This window comes from Bufo bufo, chromosome 2 (assembly GCF_905171765.1).
Source record: "Bufo bufo chromosome 2, aBufBuf1.1, whole genome shotgun sequence".
NCBI lineage: Eukaryota > Metazoa > Chordata > Amphibia > Anura > Bufonidae > Bufo > Bufo bufo.
This window is the reverse complement of record NC_053390.1, coordinates 709484953-709508620: the sequence shown is the minus strand read 5'-3', so window position 1 is coordinate 709508620 and position 23668 is coordinate 709484953. Positions and strand designations below refer to the sequence as shown.

Below are 23668 nucleotides of genomic sequence, written 5' to 3'. Positions count from 1 at the left end.
ATAGCGCTATTGTTAAAATATTAATAGAGCCAGAATACCATACTGATTTTATTTAAGGGAAGGTGGAATGAATGCAGCGCATGGAAAAGATCAGTGTTGTACACCACAAAATCCGAATTGATGAGGGTGCGACAAAGGTCCACATCCTCAGCCTAAATAATGGATTAGGGGTATTTAGAATGCCATTAAAATATGGTCTCCAAACCCCTCAGCCATGTTATATGTCATCTTTATGGTGTACGAAAAAGACTTTAGCTCGGATCAGCATTTATTTATTAGGATGGATGGATACTGGCATCGGGATTTTCCTATCACATTGATGACAGCTATTCATCTACTTTTGAAAAAACCACACGACTGTATGTATTCTTTGGTCCTCAAATTGTGAATCCGCAAAGCACGGAAGACGTCCGTGTGCAGTCTGCCTTTTCTGCGGACCCATTGACTTAAATTGGTCCATAGTCCAAGTATAGGACATGTTCTATCCTTTTGCGGAATGGACATATGTTTGCAGAAAGCACACAGATCATTTGCCTGCAGAATGCAGACCATGGACTCTTTGAAGTCAATGGGTCCACAGAAGACATGCGGACGGCACACGGACCTCTTTTGGATTTTTGCGGATCCGCGATTTGCCGACAGTCATGTGCATGAGGCCTTAGTGCAAGAGCCATGTTAAGCATAAGGGCGGGTTCACACTCGCGTTACAGTCGACAGGAATATTTTTTCCATCATTTATAACGGAACCTTAATATGTGCCCGTAGAAATGTATTAGGACGGAGCAAAACGGAATGCCTCTCAAAGAGTTCAGTTTTTCATTCCGTCCTAAAATTCAGTTATATTCCGTTATAACTCTATTATAATGGAACCCTATAACGGAATTCTGTAACACGAATGTGAAGCCGCCCTATGTCCGTTATTTGTAGTGCTTCCACGTTCCTGTCTGGAGCACTTACCTATTAGTTCTCTAGCTATATCAGCTATTAATGGAGACTGCTGGCAGTGTAAGTAGCTTATGTCCACAGAACCCACAGTAAGAAGAGTTATGTATCTCCAATGAGCCCATATTGGCATTTCCCCAGAACTCTGACTACGCCCTGGTGCCCGTTAGTCACCCACTGTTTCTGCTTGTTCCCAGGTTACTACTGTAAATGTACATCATTGTTTATGGGCACGCATTGTGAGATTGCCATCAATCCCTGTGCCACCAACCCGTGCCTGTATGGCGGAACCTGCATTGTGGTGAAGGACGACTTTTTCTGCAAATGCCGAGGTGAATACAGCGGCGAGAGGTGAGTTTATCATTTTCACTATTGTATGCTACTAGAGACGATAGATGAGTGACGCTCACTTACTGTACATTAATGTTTCCTACTACTGCAGGTGTCAGTTGGGTCCTTACTGCAAAGACAATCCATGTAAGAACAGTGGTAAATGCCTAGACAGTCTGGACGGCCCCGTGTGTGAATGTGAAGGTGGCTTCCATGGAGAAAGGTATAGAAGGGCATTGCCATTAATGCTGTCAGTCTTATTAGTTTCTAGACTTTTCCCATTGTTTTATAGATGACCTCTGACATGCCCATTATCGTCAATATTTGTATTCCCCGTGAAATAATAATTCTGGAGCATCCCTCTCTTATACCTCCTAGGAATTTATGAGTAAATTGACACTTTTCCTTGTCAAAGCGTGTGTTCCTATACAGTTTGATACTGTCAGCAGTGATTGTGTAGGAGTGTGCACCCCCCCCCCCCAACTTGTAACCCCTGGTTTTCAATGTATTTATACGTTTCTAGGAGGAATAAGAAAGGAGTGCCTCAAGGCAGCTCAAGTAATGATGTCTTGCCATTGTTATTTACTATACCAGACATCAGGAGGGCTGACCAATGCTCTTTAATACAAATCGGTTGTCAATGTATTTATCAATTTGTAGGAGGAATAAAAGAGGAATGGCGTATAGCACTTCGGGTACTTTCACACTTGCGTTGTTTGATTACGGCAGGCAGTTCCGTTGCCTGAACTGTATGCAAACGCATGTCATTTTTCTGACTGATCAGGCATTTTTCTGACTGATCAGTCAGAAAAATGCCTGATCAGTCAGAAAAATGCATTGCAATACCGGATCCGTTTTTCCGGTGTCATCAGGCAAAACGGATCCAGTATATATTTTTTTCTCATTTTTAAAGGTCTGCGTCTTCAGTTTTTTTCGCCGGAGATAAAACCGGGGCCGCGCCATTGCCATTCCGCCCGCTACATACAAAGAAATGTGCTTCGAGGATGAAGTAATTAGTCACGATGTGAATTTCTTTGTAAAATTCAGTGCAGCAGCTGATTAGAATTTTTGCATAACTTCACTCATCTCTAGTCGCAACCGCTTCAAACTGCTGATGTTTTTGCAGTCAGACCACCACCAATCTGATATTGATGACTTATCCTGAGGATAGCAATCAAAACACAGTCACGGCAGCATCTCCAGTTCCATCTTTATTCCTGATACTGAGGATAGGTCATCAATGTCGTGAAACCGGACGACCCCTGCTTCTACAGGTCTAAACGTAGTTTAACACCAGCGTTGGGAGATCTGGTAGGGAGCAGCCTTCCGGGTCTCTCTGGATCCTGCATTGCTGTAAGCCACTGTGTTCCCATCCAGCACACAGCGGTTTTCATCCGGCCGATTCAGCTGGATCTCCACCGGTCCCCATTATAGTTTAATGGGGCCGGACGGGAACGCAGTGGCTTTCGGCAATACCTGATCCAGAGACACCAGGTAGGCTATTGCCTGTCAAAGCAGCCTACCGGATCTCACAACGCTAGTTGAGAGGTTGAGTTCTATAATCTAATGTAACTTTGAACTTCACCATTCAGCAATAATTGCCTGCAGCACATTCCATATGTATATACAGTATGTGCTTGGTGAGCTGCCATCATGGTAGTTTATAACGGCACATCAGCCACTGAAAAAGCAACATTCGAAAGTGGGACTTCCACACAAGCCATATTCTGATATGAAAACCTTACGTATAATTCACACGCACAGCTTTACTTATCTTGATTCATTTGTATAATTGTAGGTGCCTAACTGACATTGATGAATGCCAAGATAACCCATGCTCTAATGGCGCCCTTTGTGAAAATACCTATGGCTCTTACAACTGCACCTGCAGTCACGGATATGGTGGAACGCACTGTGCAGACATTACCATGAACAAATATGTCTCAACCTCCTGGAATATTAGCCTGGCTGAGGTCATTGGGATTATTGTGTTCATAGCAGGGATTTTTTGCTTTGTTGTGATCTTTGTCGTCTGCAGAGTAGTATCCACTAAAAAGAAGAAGAAGAGGCAGCAGAAAGCTGAGGACAAACACTCCGGGACTACTTCAGCATTTTTACATCGACCATTTTTAGATCCTAAAGTGAACAAAAATATCTACCCAGACATTCCACCCCAGGTGCCAGTCAGGCCCATATCCTACACTCCAAGCATTCCAAGTGACTCTAGAAATAACCTGGACCGAAACTCTTTTGAGGGATCCACCATTCCAGAGCATCCAGAGTTCAGCACTTTCAATCCAGACTCTGTACACGGACATAGAAAGGCAGTAGCAGTTTGCAGTGTTGCTCCAAATCTGCCACCTCCACCTCCATCCAATTCACCATCTGACAGTGACTCCATACAGAAACCAAGCTGGGATTATGACTATGATGGTGAGTAGATATCATATTGTATGTACTTTATAGCTTTGTTTCTGTGGTATTACATGTTACAATGCACTAGGTTCCTTTTCAGAAATGAGAGTCTTGTGACCCTTATTCCTCCATTCCTAATGTCTGCTTTTCCTGTAGAATGGATTGGAGAACTGGCCGTGCATGCACATGGCTCTTGTTATTAGCGTCTATAGACAGAAACATGGCATCTCTCCATTCACTTGTATGCAGAAAGTAGTTGCTTTGAATCGTTCTCCTGTAAGATGTCAGCTTCATAGGTGCGAAGCATTTGTGGCAAATCATATGGATATGCTATAGATGTTCAGGATAAAAATCTCTCTCTAAGCAAAATTAGGTCATTTATGGCTAAAGAGTAAATTTGTGTGCATTATGTTCTCCCTTACCTGCCTATATAGTGAAATTCATGTTGAAGTGTCCTTTCACAGAGGAAGAATTACGTAATTTTGAGTTTCATAAAGTAAAGAATGTAAGCCCACAAAAGGTACCTGCAAATTATTCAAAAGAAGCTAAAGGAGGCCGGTCACCCAGTGTCCACTCACTAATCACTGCCTAAGGTCAGTCTTCCAGTGTCCACTCACTAATCACTGGCTGAGGTCAGTCTTCCAGTGTCCACTCACTAAGCACTGCCTGAGGCCGGTCACCCAGTGTCCACTCACTAATCACTGGCTGAGGTCAGTCTTCCAGTGTCCACCCACTAATCACTGCCTGAGGACGGTCACCCAGTGTCCACTCACTAATCACTGCCTGAGGCCGGTCACCCAGTGTCCACTCACTAATCACTGCCTGAGGCCGGTCACCCAGTGTCCACTCACTAATCACTGCCTAAGGTCAGTCTTCCAGTGTCCACTCACTAATCACTGGCTGAGGTCAGTCACCCAGTGTCCACTCACTAATCACTGGCTGAGGCCGGTCACCCAGTGTCCACTCACTAATCACTGCCTGAGGCCGGTCACCCAGTGTCCACTCACTAATCACTGCCTGAGGCCGGTCACCCAGTGTCCACTCACTAATCACTGCCTGAGGCCGGTCACCCAGTGTCCACTCACTAATCACTGCCTGAGGCCGGTCACCCAGTGTCCACTCACTAATCACTGCCTGAGGACGGTCACCCAGTATCCACTCACTAATCACTGCCTGAGGCCGGTCACCCAGTGTCCACTCATTAATCACTGCCTGAGGTCAGTCTTCCAGTGTCCACTCATTAATCACTGCCTGAGGCCGGTCACCCAGTGTCCACTCACTAATCACTGCTTGAGGCCGGTCACCCAGTGTCCACTCACTAATCACTTCCTGAGGCCGGTCACCCAGTGTCCACTCACTAATCACTGCCTGAGGCCGGTCACCCAGTGTCCACTCACTAATCACTGCCTGAGGCCGGTCACCCAGTGTCCACTCACTAATCACTGCCTGAGGCCGGTCACCCAGTGTACACTCACTAATCACTGCCTGATGCCGGTCACCCAGTGTCCACTCACTAATCACTGCCTGAGGCCGGTCACCCAGTGTCCACTCACTAATCACTGCCTGAGGCCGGTCACCCAGTGTCCACTCACTAATCACTGCCTGAGGACGGTCACCCAGTATCCACTCACTAATCACTGCCTGAGGACGGTCACCCAGTATCCACTCACTAATCACTGCCTGAGGCCGGTCACCCAGTGTCCACTCATTAATCACTGCCTGAGGTCAGTCTTCCAGTGTCCACTCATTAATCACTGCCTGAGGCCGGTCACCCAGTGTCCACTCACTAATCACTGCTTGAGGCCGGTCACCCAGTGTCCACTCACTAATCACTGCCTGAGGCCGGTCACCCAGTGTCCACTCACTAATCACTGCCTGAGGCCGGTCACCCAGTGTCCACTCACTAATCACTGCCTGAGGCCGGTCACCCAGTGTCCACTCACTAATCACTGCCTGAGGCCGGTCACCCAGTGTCCACTCACTAATCACTGCCTGATGCCGGTCACCCAGTGTCCACTCATTAATCACTGCCTGAGGCTGGTCACCCAGTGTCCACTCACTAATCACTGCCTGAGGCCGGTCACCCAGTGTCCACTCACTAATCACTGCTTGAGGCCGGTCACCCAGTGTCCACTCACTAATCACTTCCTGAGGCCGGTCACCCAGTGTCCACTCACTAATCACTGCCTGAGGCCGGTCACCCAGTGTCCACTCACTAATCACTGCCTGAGGCCGGTCACCCAGTGTCCACTCACTAATCACTGCCTGAGGCCGGTCACCCAGTGTCCACTTACTAATCACTGCCTGATGCCGGTCACCCAGTGTCCACTCATTAATCACTGCCTGAGGCTGGTCACCCAGTGTCCACTCACTAATCACTGCCTGAGGCCGGTCACCCAGTGTCCACTCACTAATCACTGCCTGAGGCCGGTCACCCAGTGTCCACTCACTAATCACTGCCTGAGGCCGGTCACCCAGTGTCCACTCACTAATCACTGCCTGAGGACGGTCACCCAGTATCCACTCACTAATCACTGCCTGAGGCCGGTCACCCAGTGTCCACTCATTAATCACTGCCTGAGGTCGGTCTTCCAGTGTCCACTCATTAATCACTGCCTGAGGCCGGTCACCCAGTGTCCACTCACTAATCACTGCTTGAGGCCGGTCACCCAGTGTCCACTCACTAATCACTTCCTGAGGCCGGTCACCCAGTGTCCACTCACTAATCACTGCCTGAGGCCGGTCACCCAGTGTCCACTCACTAATCACTGCCTGAGGCCGGTCACCCAGTGTCCACTCACTAATCACTGCCTGAGGCCGGTCACCCAGTGTCCACTCACTAATCACTGCCTGATGCCGGTCACCCAGTGTCCACTCACTAATCACTGCCTGAGGCCGGTCACCCAGTGTCCACTCACTAATCACTGCCTGAGGCCGGTCACCCAGTGTCCACTCACTAATCACTGCCTGAGGACGGTCACCCAGTATCCACTCACTAATCACTGCCTGAGGACGGTCACCCAGTATCCACTCACTAATCACTGCCTGAGGCCGGTCACCCAGTGTCCACTCATTAATCACTGCCTGAGGTCAGTCTTCCAGTGTCCACTCATTAATCACTGCCTGAGGCCGGTCACCCAGTGTCCACTCACTAATCACTGCTTGAGGCCGGTCACCCAGTGTCCACTCACTAATCACTTCCTGAGGCCGGTCACCCAGTGTCCACTCACTAATCACTGCCTGAGGCCGGTCACCCAGTGTCCACTCACTAATCACTGCCTGAGGCCGGTCACCCAGTGTCCACTCACTAATCACTGCCTGAGGCCGGTCACCCAGTGTCCACTCACTAATCACTGCCTGATGCCGGTCACCCAGTGTCCACTCACTAATCACTGCCTGAGGCCGGTCACCCAGTGTCCACTCACTAATCACTGCCTGAGGCCGGTCACCCAGTGTCCACTCACTAATCACTGCCTGAGGACGGTCACCCAGTATCCACTCACTAATCACTGCCTGAGGACGGTCACCCAGTATCCACTCACTAATCACTGCCTGAGGCCGGTCACCCAGTGTCCACTCATTAATCACTGCCTGAGGTCAGTCTTCCAGTGTCCACTCATTAATCACTGCCTGAGGCCGGTCACCCAGTGTCCACTCACTAATCACTGCTTGAGGCCGGTCACCCAGTGTCCACTCACTAATCACTTCCTGAGGCCGGTCACCCAGTGTCCACTCACTAATCACTGCCTGAGGCCGGTCACCCAGTGTCCACTCACTAATCACTGCCTGAGGCCGGTCACCCAGTGTCCACTCACTAATCACTGCCTGAGGCCGGTCACCCAGTGTCCACTCACTAATCACTGCCTGATGCCGGTCACCCAGTGTCCACTCATTAATCACTGCCTGAGGCTGGTCACCCAGTGTCCACTCACTAATCACTGCCTGAGGCCGGTCACCCAGTGTCCACTCACTAATCACTGCCTGAGGCCGGTCACCCAGTGTCCACTCACTAATCACTGCCTGAGGCCGGTCACCCAGTGTCCACTCACTAATCACTGCCTGAGGCCGGTCACCCAGTGTCCACTCACTAATCACTGCCTGAGGCCGGTCACCCAGTGTCCACTCACTAATCACTGCCTGAGGCCGGTCACCCAGTGTCCACTCACTAATCACTTCCTGAGGCCAGTCACCCAGTGTCCACTCACTAATCACTGCCTGAGGTCAGTCTTCCAGTGTCCACTCACTAATCACTGCCTGAGGCCGGTCACCCAGTGTCCACTCACTAATCAATAGTTGAGGTGGGTCACTAGAGCAGCATCAGAACACCTGCAGGATGGTATCTGCATCAGTGAATAATGAGTCTTTTTATTTTTAACCCCTTCTGTCCCTTTTTAGAACAAATTTTTCCCCGTTAAGAACTCCTTTATGGGTGGATATTTTACTAGGTTCATATCTTAGGTGTCTCAAGATAGTTGTGTGTATACATTTTTATAGGCTTTCCTTACTTTTCTTTTGGGGCAAATGGAGGAACAATATATGTAAATTAATTTGCAACTCCAGCCAAACTCCATTAAATAGTTTTGTTCTGTATTTGGCAAAGTGTCTACTCTGTATTGCAGTATTTTAAAATGCTCAAAGCTGACCTAGTATGACTAGTCTTGTTCAAAAGGGCCCAAGACGTAGGCCCTAAGAAGTAGACCTTAAAATGTTACAGACTTGGCTGTAATATCAAAACTTTTCTACTCTCATATGCTCTCATTCCTAAATCATTGGACTGTTGAGCACTTTACTATGAGTTTTGTGGTTTTCTATGCTTTATTCATAAGCTTAATGTCTGCCAATAAAATTTACACTTAATTATATATAAAAAGATTTGTTTGTTGAATGTTTGGATGTTTTTTTTAAGTTGGCTTCTTCACAGGTTGGAAACTGAATTCTCTTATCTCAGTTTTCAGAGGGGTGATATTTACAATTTTACAATATCCATGTATTCTCTATCCCATTTATAAGAAGGCAATAACCCCCCGAAGGATGATACTCTCTGTGGTACACGTGTAATCTCAACAAACTACTGAACCAAATTGCTTTTTTCTGCCTTGGAGATTTGTTCTCTGTGTTGTGTCATTTCAATTACTATTTCATTTGAAAGTAATTCTGTGATTGTTACTTTGAAACATATTTTAGTGCTGCTTTGCTTGAACTGAACATCAACAGAGGGCCCTTTGGGAAATGATCAAAGGTAGATCTTATTAATTGAGTGTCCTTAACATCGTGACATTGTCTTTTCTTTTTCCGCTTTCAGCTAAAGTTGATCTTGACCCATGTCTTTCAAAGAAATCTCTGGATGAAAAGCCTTGTCATCTCTACAATCCTCGGGAGAGCATGTCTGAGATTCAGTCTCTTAGTTCCTTCCAATCAGAATCCTGTGATGATAATGGTATGTATGAGGTTTTATACTTGCAGATGTATGCATCTGACATTGGATGTATAGTATAACGCAGCTGGCCTGTGTGAAGCTCGTAGATCCTGAAATATATGTGAAAGAAAATGTTGTTATTTCTCTTAAAATTGTGCCCTTGTCTGGTGAAGCTCAATGTCCCCTAGTACTGTTTGTACTAGTGTATGTTTTAGAACTTCATCAAGTATAGGTGAAAAGTTAATAAGGTATTGGGATAATTTAAAGAGAACCTGTCATCAACTTTATGCTGACCTCACTGAGGGCAGCATAAATTAGTGACAGAAATGCTGATCTCAGCGGTATGTCACTCATGAGCTCAAAGTAAGTGGTTGCTGAGAACCAGCATCATAATCATTGCAGCTCAGGCCTTGAAAAGAGTCAAATCTACCTGAGAAGAGTCCTGGTTATTCATAATCTCCTGCTGTCCCCACCCATCTGCTGATGATTGGCAGTTCTCTCCTAGAGAGAAAGGGAGAAAACTAGGTAGAAGACTGTCAATCATCAGCAGGTGGACAGGAGAACAGGAAGTCATGAATAACCAGGACTCTTCTCAGGTGGCCGGGACTCTTTTCCAGGCCTAGTCTGCAATGATTGTGATGTTGGTTTTCGGCAACCACTTACTTTTAACTTATAAATGACAGACCGCTGAAATCTTCTCACCTGTCTCTACTTTATTCTGCCGTTAGTATGGGCAGCATAAAGTTGATGACAGGTTCCCTTTAAGTGGCACCATCGAGAAGCAATCAAACACTCAAAGGGGTATTCCCATCTTGTAAAGTGAAGGAGGTCTCAACTCTAGGACCCCCAACCAATGCAGAAGATGAAGGGGCCACTGTGTTGATTTAGAGCTGTGTCCTATGTTTTACTGGCCACAACCTGTGCAGGAAAAAAGAGTGAAGGGGGCACAGCACTAAATTAAAGTAACACTGCCACAATTTGAATTTTTTTTGTGGGAGTGCTACTTTAAAGGGGTTTTCCAGTAAAAATGCTTTTTTCAGGTTCTCCAGCATGGCTCCTGAGACCGAAGATACATACCTACTGTACCTGCTCTGCGCTGCACCATTTGTCCACACTGCCTCCACTCTCTCCATATTGCGGGTCCCCTCATTGTTTACATCTGGTTGGCTATGGGCATAGTCACATACGCTGCTGCAGACAATGACTGGCTTCAGCGGTGATGTGGCCACAAGCAGTATGTCACTGCTGAAGCCAGTCATTGGCTGGAATGATGCATGTGACCATGCCCCTAGCCAACCGGATGTAAACAGTGCCAGGACCGGAAGATGGATAGAGTTGAGGCAGCACTTGTTAAAAAAAAAAAAAACCCTTTAAGGCTGCAAACCCCATCATTCTCAAGATTGATGGGGGTTCTAGAGGTTTAACTCTACCCTACAACTTTATAAGATGGGAATACCCTTTTAAAGGGGTTTTACAGAACATAAACAGTGGTGGCCTATCCTAAGGTTATCAGTGATTGGTGATGGTCTCATTGCTAAGACTCCAATGATCAGCAAAATGTGCTATGGACCCTCCATTGTTTACACAGGCCTGTTGCAGTACATAATAGTGATTCTGTACTTGGTACTGCATCTCTGTCCCATTGATTTGGTGTGAACTGAGCTGCCATACCAGGCGCAGTCACCCATATGGACAAGAAACTGTGCTGTGTAAACAATGAAAGGGCTGTAGGATCTGCTGGAGATATTCAGCTTCTTCATTCTGCTAATGGGTAGGGTGCTGAGGTTCAGACCTACACCAGTCAAAAATGAATTACATATCCTAATGATACCCCACCGATCCTGAGAATGAAGTGGGCCACAGCTTGGAGCCATACGCCCCATACCTCATGTTCAAGCTTCTAGAGCTTGTGTTTTGAGGTTAATTTTAGAGACCTCATAGCCATTATGCTAAGAAAACTCCAAGTGAAGTGACAGAATGATGATTTACAGTTCAGTGGTATAAAGTGCTTCTACCCAGGCTCTTGTATAAGAGCTACTCGTCTTGATTACTTGTTAATTAGACCTTCTTGTTAAGGTTAAATGCTGGCACACAAGAACAGATGCAACCTCATTTCTTACTTTCCTTCTTAAGGTTTTGCTGTTAATCATGCAGTAATGCTTGCTCTGCTTCTGTAATCACACGCTGAACTATGAAAAATGACACGTTTTTAGCATTTCTACAGCCTTAGAAGTGAATACAGCAATGGCGAAACATGCACACGACCACTCCATTCACACAGGGGACTTGAGGACCCCCTTTTCATGATTGGGGTGGGTGTCCCAGAGGTCGTACCCCCAGCGATCCTACATTTATCACCAATCCTTGTGATGGATGATATTAGTTGTTGATTGGAAAACTACTTTAAGGCAGAAGTTGCCTTTTCTTGTGGGTCTTTTGTAAAGATGTCTCCTTTCTCTCTCATGCTGCGGCCACAGTTCCTATATGGATCAAATCACCCCTGAGCGAGAGCAGAGTTTGACAAGGGGCTCATTGTAAGTTTGATGGAATTTGTAATAAAGGAAGCAGTTAAAGATGCAATATATATATATATATATATATATATATATATTACAAAGAACAACCTAACCAGGGCCCTCGAGCAGATGTAGCAGAACTGCATTGCTCAGGAGTCATGAGGTGTATGGAAACAATCAGGGCTCTCTACCTCATAATGGTTTTCTAGCAGATTTTAGTACTCTCTATTTATTGCTAAGTTCTAAATTTATTCCATGTCCCTAAGCGATATCGATTTTCGCATTATTTACCCATGCTTAATTTGGATTTTTAGAAACACTTTAGTATTATATATCACTGTGACCTATAAGAACTGGGTCCTAGATATGAGAGAGTCAATTTATCTGAATACCATAACATTTATAAGAATGTGATGCTGCTTCCTTCATTACTTCGTTGGGTTTCTCATAACTTTATATACAGTACATAGTTCTCTTTTGTTTCTCCATTTCGAGTCCATGTGTAGTATTGTGATTCCTGGTGCTGTGTTTTGTGATTGTGTATGGTGATTACTTATTTTTTTTAAGTATCAATATTAATAAATGATAATGAATAATATCTTAAATGGGATATCCCCTTCCTTTTACTTTCATGTATTCTCCTAGGACAGGCCATCGATATCTGTTTACCGGCTGTTAGCCTGTAGCTCCAATGCCAGAACTACACAGCTCCGTCTATTGTGTAGTCGATCGAGAGGGTTGCTGCAGGTGTAATACGGGGTGTCGGACCCCCGCTAATCAGATATTGATGGCCTATCATGAGAATAGTTCATCAGTATAAAAGGAGTGGACAACCCCTTTAAGGTCGGCATAGAAATAAACGTGACCATGATCTAGTGATCAGAGCTATAATATTTGTATCTGTGATGACGGTCCAGGGATTCAGACCAGCAGAAATGGGATCAGTCTCAATGTTTACAGAATATTCACAAAATATTTCTATTCACTAGATATGTAATAGTTGCAATAGTGTAAAAAAAATGTCGCAAGACCCCTTTTTGCAACTTTTTAAACATGCTTTTTACGTTCTCCTCGCTGCTTGGGGGCCAGAAGTGGGGCCAGGACTTTGGCTCCAGCAAATTTACTATCGAGTAGTTTTCACTCCAGGCGCACGGACTGTCAGAGGTGCACCTGATCTATGATGAGACTCATGTCTTGTAATAAATTAGGCAAAGTATCCGGCAGTACAGGGGGGAACCAAGGACTGGTATAAAAAGCAGGTCTTTGTAAATGACCCCCAATATGTATTTTTCTGACCTGTGGAAAGGATTATTACTCCCAACGTGTTGCCACTGAGAAATACTCCTGTTGTTATATCTACTGTATTTCTTTTTAACAATAAAAGCTCCATTTTTTTGAGCACATCATCCAGTACTTACTGGAGTTGTATATGGGAAGCACACCACATCTGAAGTTTTTTGCACATACCAAGTACGGTAACTTTTGTTCCAGCTGAAGGTTCTATCCCAAAGCGATAATCCAGAGGTTCCAGCACCCAGAACTCAAAACTGAGTGAGATCTACATGCCCTACATAGGTCTGTGTCTGACACATGGGTAATTGGATAGCTCCTTTTGCCACTGCGGGCCAAGCCACGTCCACCCACAACATCCTATGGTCGGACAAGCTTGCAGTAAAATTTGAAGCCATTGGTTTCCGGGGGGATGGTGGTGTGGCTTGGCCGCGTGTGTTCAGCAGCTGTGTTCATCCTTTTTTTTTTTATATTGAGTGTCCAATTCTTTGCTTCTTGGCCCCATAGTGTATTGTGTACCCGCCTGTAACAAATCACCCAGTCCTGTGCCCACACATTACATAATCAGATACATATAAAGGTGCGGTTTTCCGTCAGAAGCCTACCTGTTCTGAATATCCACAGGCTGTTCTATGTCACATTTTGTTTGTTGATGTCATACATTATCACAGTGTTGTTTTGGTAGGTTTTCCTTTCTCGCTGCTTGTGATTTATAGAAATGTCATTTGCATGCTCTCATAAGGCTGAGTTCACACTTCAGTTATCTGGTCAGTTATTTCAATCAGTTATTGTGAGCCAAAACCGGGTGCGAGTCAAAAACACAGAACAGATGCAGATCCATTATAGCTTATCTCTGTGGAGGTTTTACTACTGGCTTTGGCTCTCAATAACTGATGAAAATAACTGACCAAATAACTGAAGTGACAACTCAGCCTTAGGGTCCATTCACACGTCCGTTGTTTCTTTCCTGATCTGTTCCGTTTTTTGCGGAACAGATCTGGACCAGATCTGGACCCATTCATTTTCAATGGGTCCTGAAAAAAATCGGACAGCTCAATGTCTGATTTTTTTTCAGGACCCATTGAAAATGAATGGGTACAGATTTGGTCCAGATCTGTTCCGCAAAAAACCGAACAGATCAGGAAAGAAACAACGGACGTGTGAATGGACACTTATTGTAGTAGTAAATGTGGTCCTGAACAGTTTGCAGTATTTAAGATCTCTTACATCCATCGATCTTATTTAGCCTAATGTCTCTTACATTCATCGATCTTATTCAGTCATTTCATGTATGTGTTTATTGGGCCTGCTCTTCTTATAATACTGGAGTGTATGGTAACACATTATTATATTACAGGAGTATTACTTCCACCTATACTCTTAAATTGGAATCTATTTAATAAAATGACAAGCACATTGGCATTCGCCAAGCTGTTCTCTTCCCTCCATCATCCATACCAAAAATAAAAAGAAACATTAATGGATAATGGATGAGATGGAAGGAGGGATAACCATCTCCAACCAGATCCCACTTCTACATAGATTCCAGTTGCATCCTATCCTACAGAAAGTCTAAAAAAATTTAAACCGCTCCATTCAATTTTTAAGGCCTACTCTAGATTCTGATCCAGAAAAGTGATTAAAAAGAATGTGTCACTTAAAATTAAAAACAAAGCTCAGAATGCTTTCAAATAAAAAAAGAAGTAAAAGTCACCTTAGGCTCCATTCACACGTCCGCAACGTGTTTTGCGGATCCACGGCAATGTGCGTTCTGCAATTGCTGCCCCATAGAAATGAATCGGTCCGCAATTCCGTTCCGCAAAATGTGGAACGAAATTCCGGACGTGTGAATGGACCCTTACTGATCCCCTGAATCTCCAGTTACGACACTTCCCAGAATCCCCACTGGTTTCTTTACTTCCTATGTCTGCCGACCAGGCTCTGCTAAAATAATTAAAGTTTTTTTTAAGTGTTTAATACTAATGAGTAGTGTTGGTCGAGCACCAAAGTGCTTGTGTGCTCTGGTGCTCGAGTAGAACACTTCCCGAGGCTCGGGTGCTCTACAGAGCACCCGAGCACAATGGAAATCAATGGGAGAACCCGAGCATTAAACCAGGCACCCCCTGCTCTGAAGAGGGGAGGGTGTCGGGACTAATAGTAAGTATTCCTATACAGCAGAAGTCTCATATTTTATTTTTCTTAAGCAACTGGCCATGCAGCTCTAATAGTGTAGTGGTTAACATTCATGGCTTTAATGGAGAAGGTTGTGAAGAATCCTGTCAGAAACTTTTCAGAAATAGAGACTAAATTAGATACACTGAAGTGAGCACACTGGTGTTTGGCCGAGCATGCTCACCCAACACTACTAATGACCTATTCTCAGCAGAGGCCTGTGATAGCTAACCTCGGCACTCCAGCTGTGGTAAAACTACAACTCCCAAGATGCATGCTTGCTTGGATGTTCTAAGAACTCCATAGAAATGAATAGAGCATGCTGGGAGTCGTAGTTTCACCACAGCTGGAGTGACGGAGGTTAGCCATCACTGGCATAAATCATCAGTATCTGATCAATGGGGGTCCAACTCAGGTCAGCCTCGCTGATCAGCCATTTGAAGAAACCATGGAGCTCCGTTCTCATGGCCTAGGCGCAGTGAATTGAATGGGGCTGAGCTGCAATACCAAGCACAGCCGATATCCAATGGACTGAGCTGTGCTTCAAACAGCTGATCAGCGGGGTTTGCTGTGCTTCACCATACACCGATCACATACTGATGACCTATCTTGAGGATAGGTCATTATTAACATTTAACACTCAGACAACCCCTTTAAATATCTGTACAACCCCTTTAAGATCATGCCCGTAAAACTAGAGCTACATCTTCTGTGATAGTAGGCTAGAGCAGGCATGCTCAACCTGCGGCCCTCCAGCTGTTGTAAAACTATAACTCCCACAATGCCCTGCTGTAGGCTGTTCAGGCATGCTGGGAGTTGTAGTTTTGCAACAGCTGGAGGGCCGCAGGTTGAGCATGCCTGGGCTAGAGTATGGTCGATATCATTTCTTGTACAGTTACCTATAGGCTTGTTTTAATGTGTTTTTTTCTTCTCACCTTTTACAAGCTTCCATTGTGACAGTAATACACCTTGTCAATGCTGTTGTTGACTCGGTGGAACATGAAGGTATATATGTGTACATGATACTATTGCTGTGCTTTACCTTCTGGCTGCCTAATTTATTGTATAGGACAAATGTGCATGCCTTTATATGGATGCCTGTTCGTCAGTGTGATAACATTGTTGCTCATTTCTGTATATACTTCCTATTATGATGTGGTTTTTGCCTAGGTCGGTTTTATTTGCCTAGTATGCTACTGTATATATGGCAATGTTTCCACATGACTGCCTTTTCACTGAATCTGCCATAGGTAAAGAAAAACATTTTTCTGATGAGATGTCATATGGTTGTGTATTTACCGTGTATGACTGTTTATTTCCAGTAAGATTTAACGTTGTGCTTCTAAATCACTGAAAACTATACTCGGAGGATGGTGTAACAGATGCTCTGCTAATTTGCTTGGAGACTGTAAAATAAATAAATTGATACAAATTCTTAGCATGTCAGGGAACACATTGGAGCTGCCATTTCAACTGGAATAAACTCCACAGCACAAGCTCACCTAAGGTGCAACATCTTGAGCTTCCACTAGTAGCCCATCTGGACTTTTCTTGACTTCTTTGTCTTATATTGGATGTCGTGAAAGAGGCAGTCATTCTGGAAAACATTCCTATGGTAGATTACAATACTGTTCCTATGTTATGTGCAATGCATTTATCAGTTACTAGTCTTAACGGCTATGTACACCTTTGGGGGCAATTTTTATATTATTGCATTGTACTCATTTTGAGCTAAAATTTTTTTTTTAATTGGTCTTTATTAACAATATGAAATCCTTTTTTGTGTACAGAGCTGACATGCGCTACTAGCTGCCTGTGGATTTTCTGTCTTTTCCGTCAGATCAGGAGCAGACTGACTCCTTATCTCTGCTCTCTGACATTATAAACACTCATTATAGCCCAGTTCTTACCTTAAGGATAAGAATGTGGCTTAAATAAGTGTCTATGACCTCTTAGTAGTTTAGAGATAAGGTTTATTATTTGACCTGCACAAAGTGAAAGTTCCAGTCACACAGCTAGAAAAACAGTTAACCCTTTGTGACAGAATGGCTCAATATTTTTAATAAAGGCCAATTGAAAAAATGATTCTCAACCAAAAATGTGTAAAATGCAGTCATAAACAAAAATTGCCTCTGAAGGTGTGCAAAACCTTTAAGGTACCTTTACACGAGAGGATGATCGGTACGACTGAGCGACAAACGAGTCGTTTCTTGGTGTAGTGAATGTTTCAACAATGACCCTTTAGACGTGCCAATTATGGTTCACAAAATCATAATTTTGATCACATATTCCATCATTTGTAAAGCAGACTGTTGCATTTACACTAATGCAGTTGTAATTGCACGTGCAGTGAACAATTCCCATTTACACGTATGAAATTGTTAACGTGCAACGATGATTTTTGTGCCCACACAAACAATCTCACCAACGAGAAATCTACCGATTGACGGTTGTCGCTCTATTGTTCATTGCTTTTACATGGCTCAATAATCATGCAGTTTCGTTTGACTTAACAATAATTGATACGATAGTCGGCTCATGTAAAGGTACCTTAACCCATGTAGCCAGGAGTCGTTACAGCCCATGTTCTACACCTTAATGAACTTATTTATGGCCCAATAAAGGTGTTTCCTGGGAGTTCACCCCTGTGTGTGTGTTAGATCAGTGCAATGCATAGGTCAGAAACAGAAATATCTGACCTGTTTTTGGGAATGACTTGCTGTGCATTTAAACATGTGTCTGCTGACATCTAATGTATTATATTTTCTATTCTTTTCAATTTTGCCTTCAAAGAGTCTTTTGCACTTCCTGAAGTCAGGAACTCAAGAGGTGACTCCTGCATGTTGCTGTGTACTTGATACTAATCATTCAACTTATTTTTTTTTGCAATTTGTTGCTGCTTTTTATTTAACCTTCACTTGCAGCCTTGTGTACTCGGCAGTGTGGTCTGCACAGTGTGTTGCTGTGTTATTATATGTTTTATGTGTGTGATGTACTATATCACAGAACATTGCTGTGTTAGCTATACACAGACAAAAGTACTGACACCTTCAAACTGGTTATTCTTACTGATCCAGGGACCTTCCAGTGCGGGTTGCCCATGAAATAACAATTCCGGAGCAACTTTTTTTCTCATAACTCTATGTTGTTCTGTTCATCTGTTTTCAGAGGTTTATGAATAAAAAAGAAAAAAAATTAAAGTTAGACCAGTACCTCCTAACAATATGATTAAAGTACAGGTGCACACTACCATAGCTGACATGTCAAAACAAACACTATGGAAGAGATTTATCAAACTGGTGTAACATAGAACTGGTTGCCCATAGCAGCCAATCAGATTCTACCTTTTATTCTTCAGAGCGCCTTTGGAAAATGAAAGGTGGAATCTGATTGGTTGCTATAGGCAACTAAGCCAGTTCTACTTTACACCAGTTTTGATAACTCTCCCTCTATGTGCAGCAGCACACTGCTCCATGCACAAACACTGAAAATATGGCTAAATTGGAATTGCATTAGTGCTATACTTAGTATTAGAGTTGAGCGAATTGAAGTATCCAAAGTGGACTTCGATCCAAATTTCAGGAAAACTTTGATTTGCCGAATTTCTTCGTGTTTTGTGGTCACAAATAGTGTTGGGCGAGCATGCTCAGCCGAAAACCAGTTTGGCTCAAGCATCGCTATGCTCCGCAGATCGCGGTGTTCGGCCGAATATCGCATAAGCTCGAGTGCGATGCTCATGTCAGTATATTTAAATCTAATTTAGCCTCTATTTCTGAAAAGTGTCTGGTGGGATTTGAACTCACAACCTTCTACATTACAGCCAAGAATGTTAACGACTACACTATAGAGCTGCATGGCCAGTTACTTAAAAAATAAAATAAAATAAGTATGAGACTTCTGCTGTATAGGAATACTTACTAGTAGTAAGTATTCCTATACAGCAGAAGTCTCATATTTTATTTATATTTTTTTAAGAAACAAGCCATGCAGCTTGATAGTCTAGTGGTTAACATTCTGGGCTGTAATGTAGAAGGTTGTGAGTTTGAATCCCATCAGGGATAGAGGCTAAATTAAATTTATATATTTTATATATTTTTTTTGTAATTGTAAAAATGTGTAATTACTAATATATAATATAATTTCTTTGTGAAATTTGGCTAAGCAACCAAATCAAACTTTTCTAAACTTCGCTCAACGCTATTTTGTATACATAAGAATTTGCAGCTCTTTACGCACATTTTTGATCAGAATTGTATTCGGTCCAATCTACCAGTGGTAAGGTGGCTTTTTCAGATGGGAAACTACACTATCAGACTTGCCTCTTCTGGGCCTAGGCCTACAAAATTTATAAAATTTGACAAATGAGTACAACCATTCTCCTTGTCAAAGGGGTACGCCCCTGCACAGTGTAATACTCTCAGTACAACTGTGTATGGCTACACCTCCAGTAGGTAACATCCAGTTCTTAATTAATTTCTAGTAATAGAGGAAAGTTGCTCCTGAAATGTTATATCACAGAGAATACAAGTATTTAGTTTAAGAAACGTGTCTAGAGAGCAGACTGTTTAAGTTTTGCTTTGCAGAAGGTATTAATAATAGTCAAAATATAATTGATAGATTTTGAGTCTCCTCGTCTAATGGGAAAAGCATTTCACATGTCAAGAAAGATATTCAAAATTCTTCTCCGCTGTATCTTGATTCTCTGTCTTGGAAACCTAGTTGACAACCAATATAGCTACAATTTCCAGCCCCTTTAAAAGGTGATGTCCAGTATTGCTGCTGGAGAAGGCCATTTTTTCTTTCAATGACATATGAAAGATGGGTGACAACCCCTTGGAGAATGTGAATGGTGGCCATTTTTGTTTTCAAGCAACTGCCCATTAATAGATATGGCTCAGAAACTATGGAAAAGATTTATATGTCTTTTCAGAAGTTGACAACCCAACGACATATTCATAGAAGGACGGATTTAATGGGGAGGACCTTAGACTAGTGGTCATGTCAGCTTTTTTGGTTAAAGTAAAGCTTTGCATGATAATACATTCTTCTATATGTGTATATGTGCTTTTCTTCCTACTTCTGTATTTTTATTTACTCGTATACATTTTGTCTGTATCTGTACAGGTTATCACTGGGATACTTCAGACTGGATGCCTAATGTCCAACTGCCGGATATTCAGGAATACCCTCATTATGAAGTTGTTGAAGAACCTCCTCCTCAGTACACAGACCCAAATGCCATTGATACAGATTATTACCCTGGTGGCTATGACATAGAGAGTGACTTCCCACCTCCACCGGAAGACTTTCCATTGTCAGATGAACTTCCACCTCTGCCACCTGAGTATGCAGAACAGTTTGATTCCATGCAGCCACCAAGTGAGCTGACTACTATAGGCAGCTTGGGTTCATCAACAAAAAGTAGTCAGAGATTCAACCTGAATAAGTACCTTCCACATCACCAATATCCAGTGAGTAAGTCAGAACCTCAAACCTCCACCAACGGAGATGGCAATAGTTACAGAGAGCCTTATGCTGCTTCTTACATGTTAGGGTACAGTAGAGACTTTCAAGTCCCCATGGTGGACAACATGTCCATGTCAGGATACACTTCCGCAGCTTCATGCACTGATGTGTCTGCATGCTGTGAAATGGAGTCTGAGGCCATGATAAGTGACTATGAGAGTGGAGACGATGGACACTTTCAAGATGTGACAATTCCTCCCCTAGATTCCCAACATCACACAGAAGTTTAACACCATAAAAAGTGCCTGGACATCTGTCAGATTCAACATTTCATAGTAAAGTTATATCTATTCATTATGTATTATTATTTTGTTTTCATCTTTTATTCTTTTTGTTTTGTTTTATGTAGTGTTACTTTGTGGCTTTGTTAAAAAATAATAATTTGATGACATCTATATGGTATAGCCGCAGTGCGTCATGCCAAGTCAGAGTAGTGTGTACAATGTATTTCATTCCCAGATATACAATCATGAGGACAAATAGACCATTTGGGTAGGCTATTTCCACTCCATGTTTTTAGTTCTTTTTTGTTTGTCATTTTAATAGAACATACCACTGCATCATGGTAGCATGACATCTGTATTTATAAAGTGTGAACCATAATTGTAACTTTTTTTTTTTTCAAAATGTAAATGTAATGTACAGCTTTGATTTCAATAGCATTAACTAGATTTTGTAGATATTTTGTGGATTTCTTTTCCTTTTTAACCATGAACTATTTCAAGGTTTTCCTTTCTACTAGGTTAGCATATTGTTTCAATACCCAGGGCTTTACTGTATCTCTATTCCACTGAGGTTTTGACTTCTGAATTTCCAGGTACATTTGCAGTAACAACTGTATATAATTGAGAGTAAGCCTGATGCTGCAAAACAACAGCAAGAGATATCTTTATCTGAGAGTATTTTAGATTTTTTTTCCCTTCTTGGAAAGTGAAATGGGGACCCACTGCATACCTGTTTAGAACCAAAATCACCATGACACGGTTTTTATGGTGTCTGTATATTTGTGATGCAATGGTCTTGTAAAGGTTTTTACTGAAAACTACCATTAGCCAGTCTTTCTTACTGACAATAAATTATTTTAAAAAATCATGGTCTTGTGTTCAATGCATTATTCTTTGAGTATATCTTGTCATTTTACCAAGCAGCCACTAGATGTCAGGATGCGACCACAGTACGAGTTTCCAATCTTCACTTTCCATTCAGCTTGCATTCAAGAACTTTACATTGTGTCACACCTAAACCTTGGTCAACCTTGTCCCTGCAAAATGGCAGATCAGAAAATATATCTGTAAATCAGTGTTTCCTTATGATAGAAGAAGCCCTGATCGGAATTCTTGTGACACCCTTATAGGGTTAAATTATGGTCAAATTATGGTTAAAATAAAACAAAAACTAACTTTATTGCGGATTCAATACTAAAATTTGGGGCAGTACAGCCCACCTAAAGCGTCAAATGCAGGCTAGGGTGCAATAGTTAATCAGAGGTATGTCTATAAATATTCCCCTCAATCCTATTGCTCCCCATAAGATGTAAGGATACACTCAAAGTGTGTCAGCCAGCTAGCACTTGCACTTTACTAATAGGTAGTGAGTATCTATTTATGATATACGGCAGGGATGGCCAACCTGAGGCTCTCCAGCTGTTTCAAAACTACAACTCCCAGCATGCCCAGACCACCTATAGCTATCAGCCTACAGCAGGGCATGGTGGGAGTTGAAAATGTTACATATCCAGCTCACCTTGTGTGGAAACTCCACGTGCACGGAAGGAACAGGTTATCCAGGTGATATGAAGAAAGGAAAAATATCCGGCACTGGAATGATATTCAGTAAAAAAACTTCCTCTTTATTGAACGCAACATAAATCCAAGTACAAACAGATCCTCGCACAAAGAGGTTGTTGACGCGTTTCGGACAGATGTCCTTAGTCGTAACAAAGGTTGATGTTGAAATGGGAGATTTTATGAATCCACCAAGAAATCCGATCCCCAAAAATGGGAGGGAGAAAAAGGAGGAAAATCACCTCTCCAGCATCAACCACCTGATGTGAATTGCATGCAGGTCTGGTGCTTGGAGCGTGCAGTTGGCTGACATGAAGCAAAAACACGTCCTCCTAAAACACAAACAGACCTGCATGGTGTGAATGAAGACATAAAAAACATTTAAAAAATGTGGACATACATAATAGCAATAAAATCTAAAATTAATTCACTGAATGGCATTTAAATGCGACTTCTAATACAAAGTACAAAAAGCGAAAAGAAAACATAAGTGATGCAATCAGGTCATTGATAAAAATACATCAACTCTTTTCTTTGATTTAAACCTGACGGCATTCTAGTGTTCAATCGAAAAATCCAGTAGGCTTCTCTCAACAGAATCCTCTTTTTATGATCTCCCCCTCGAGGGGGGGGGAGACTTTTTCAATGGCAAAAGCACGAAATGAGTTAACCCTACAATCATGTACAGTACAGACCAAAAGTTTGGACACACTTTCTCATTCAAAGAGTTTTCTTTATTTTCATGACTATGAAAATTGTAGATTCACACTGAAGGCATCAAAACCATTTCAGGGGACTATCTCTTGAAGCTCATCAAGAGAATGCCAAGAGTGTGCAAAGCAGTAATCAAAGCAAAAGGTGGCTACTTTGAAGAACCTAGAATATGACATATTTTCAGTTGTTTCACACTTGTTTGTTATGTATATAATTCCACATGTGTTAATTCATAGTTTTGATGCCTTCAGTGTGAATCTACAATTTTCATAGTCATGAAAATAAAGAAAACTCTTTGAATGAGAAGGTGTGTCCAAACTTTTGGTCTGTACTGTATATGAATAAAATGTTTGGCAGCATTGGAAATATTTATTGCCAAAGGGTTTGATATATAATTCAAATGCTCCAGAACCCTATTCTTAAATTTGCGCGAAGTACTTCCGATGTACATTAAATCACAAATATTGCAATGAATGACATAAATAACCCCTACACTATTGCAATTAAAATATGTCTTGATCGGGAAAGTTAATGAATGGTCAGAATTGTGACAGGTTTTTGTG

At 42.7% G+C, this 23668-nt stretch overlaps 1 protein-coding gene across 7 annotated transcripts in view; it reads left to right on the top strand.

Annotated features, from left to right (window-relative positions):
* The window catches only part of FAT1 (FAT atypical cadherin 1), a 227191-nt gene extending 205492 nt beyond the window's left edge, over window positions 1-21699 (top strand). For 3 of the 7 annotated variants that reach the window (XM_040418765.1, XM_040418764.1, XM_040418766.1), the window contains exons 23-29: window positions 1140-1293; window positions 1385-1495; window positions 3071-3705; window positions 8990-9124; window positions 16027-16086; window positions 17875-17910; window positions 20206-21699. In XM_040418765.1, coding sequence (XP_040274699.1) covers window positions 1140-1293; window positions 1385-1495; window positions 3071-3705; window positions 8990-9124; window positions 16027-16086; window positions 17875-17910; window positions 20206-20837 — 1763 coding nt within the window. In that variant the 3' untranslated portion in view covers window positions 20838-21699. The remainder of the gene's footprint in view (window positions 1-1139; window positions 1294-1384; window positions 1496-3070; window positions 3706-8989; window positions 9125-16026; window positions 16087-17874; window positions 17911-20205) is intronic. The other 4 variants (XM_040418767.1, XM_040418768.1, XM_040418770.1 and 1 more) reach the window with 2 other exon arrangements.
* The last annotated feature ends 1969 nt before the right edge of the window (window positions 21700-23668 follow it).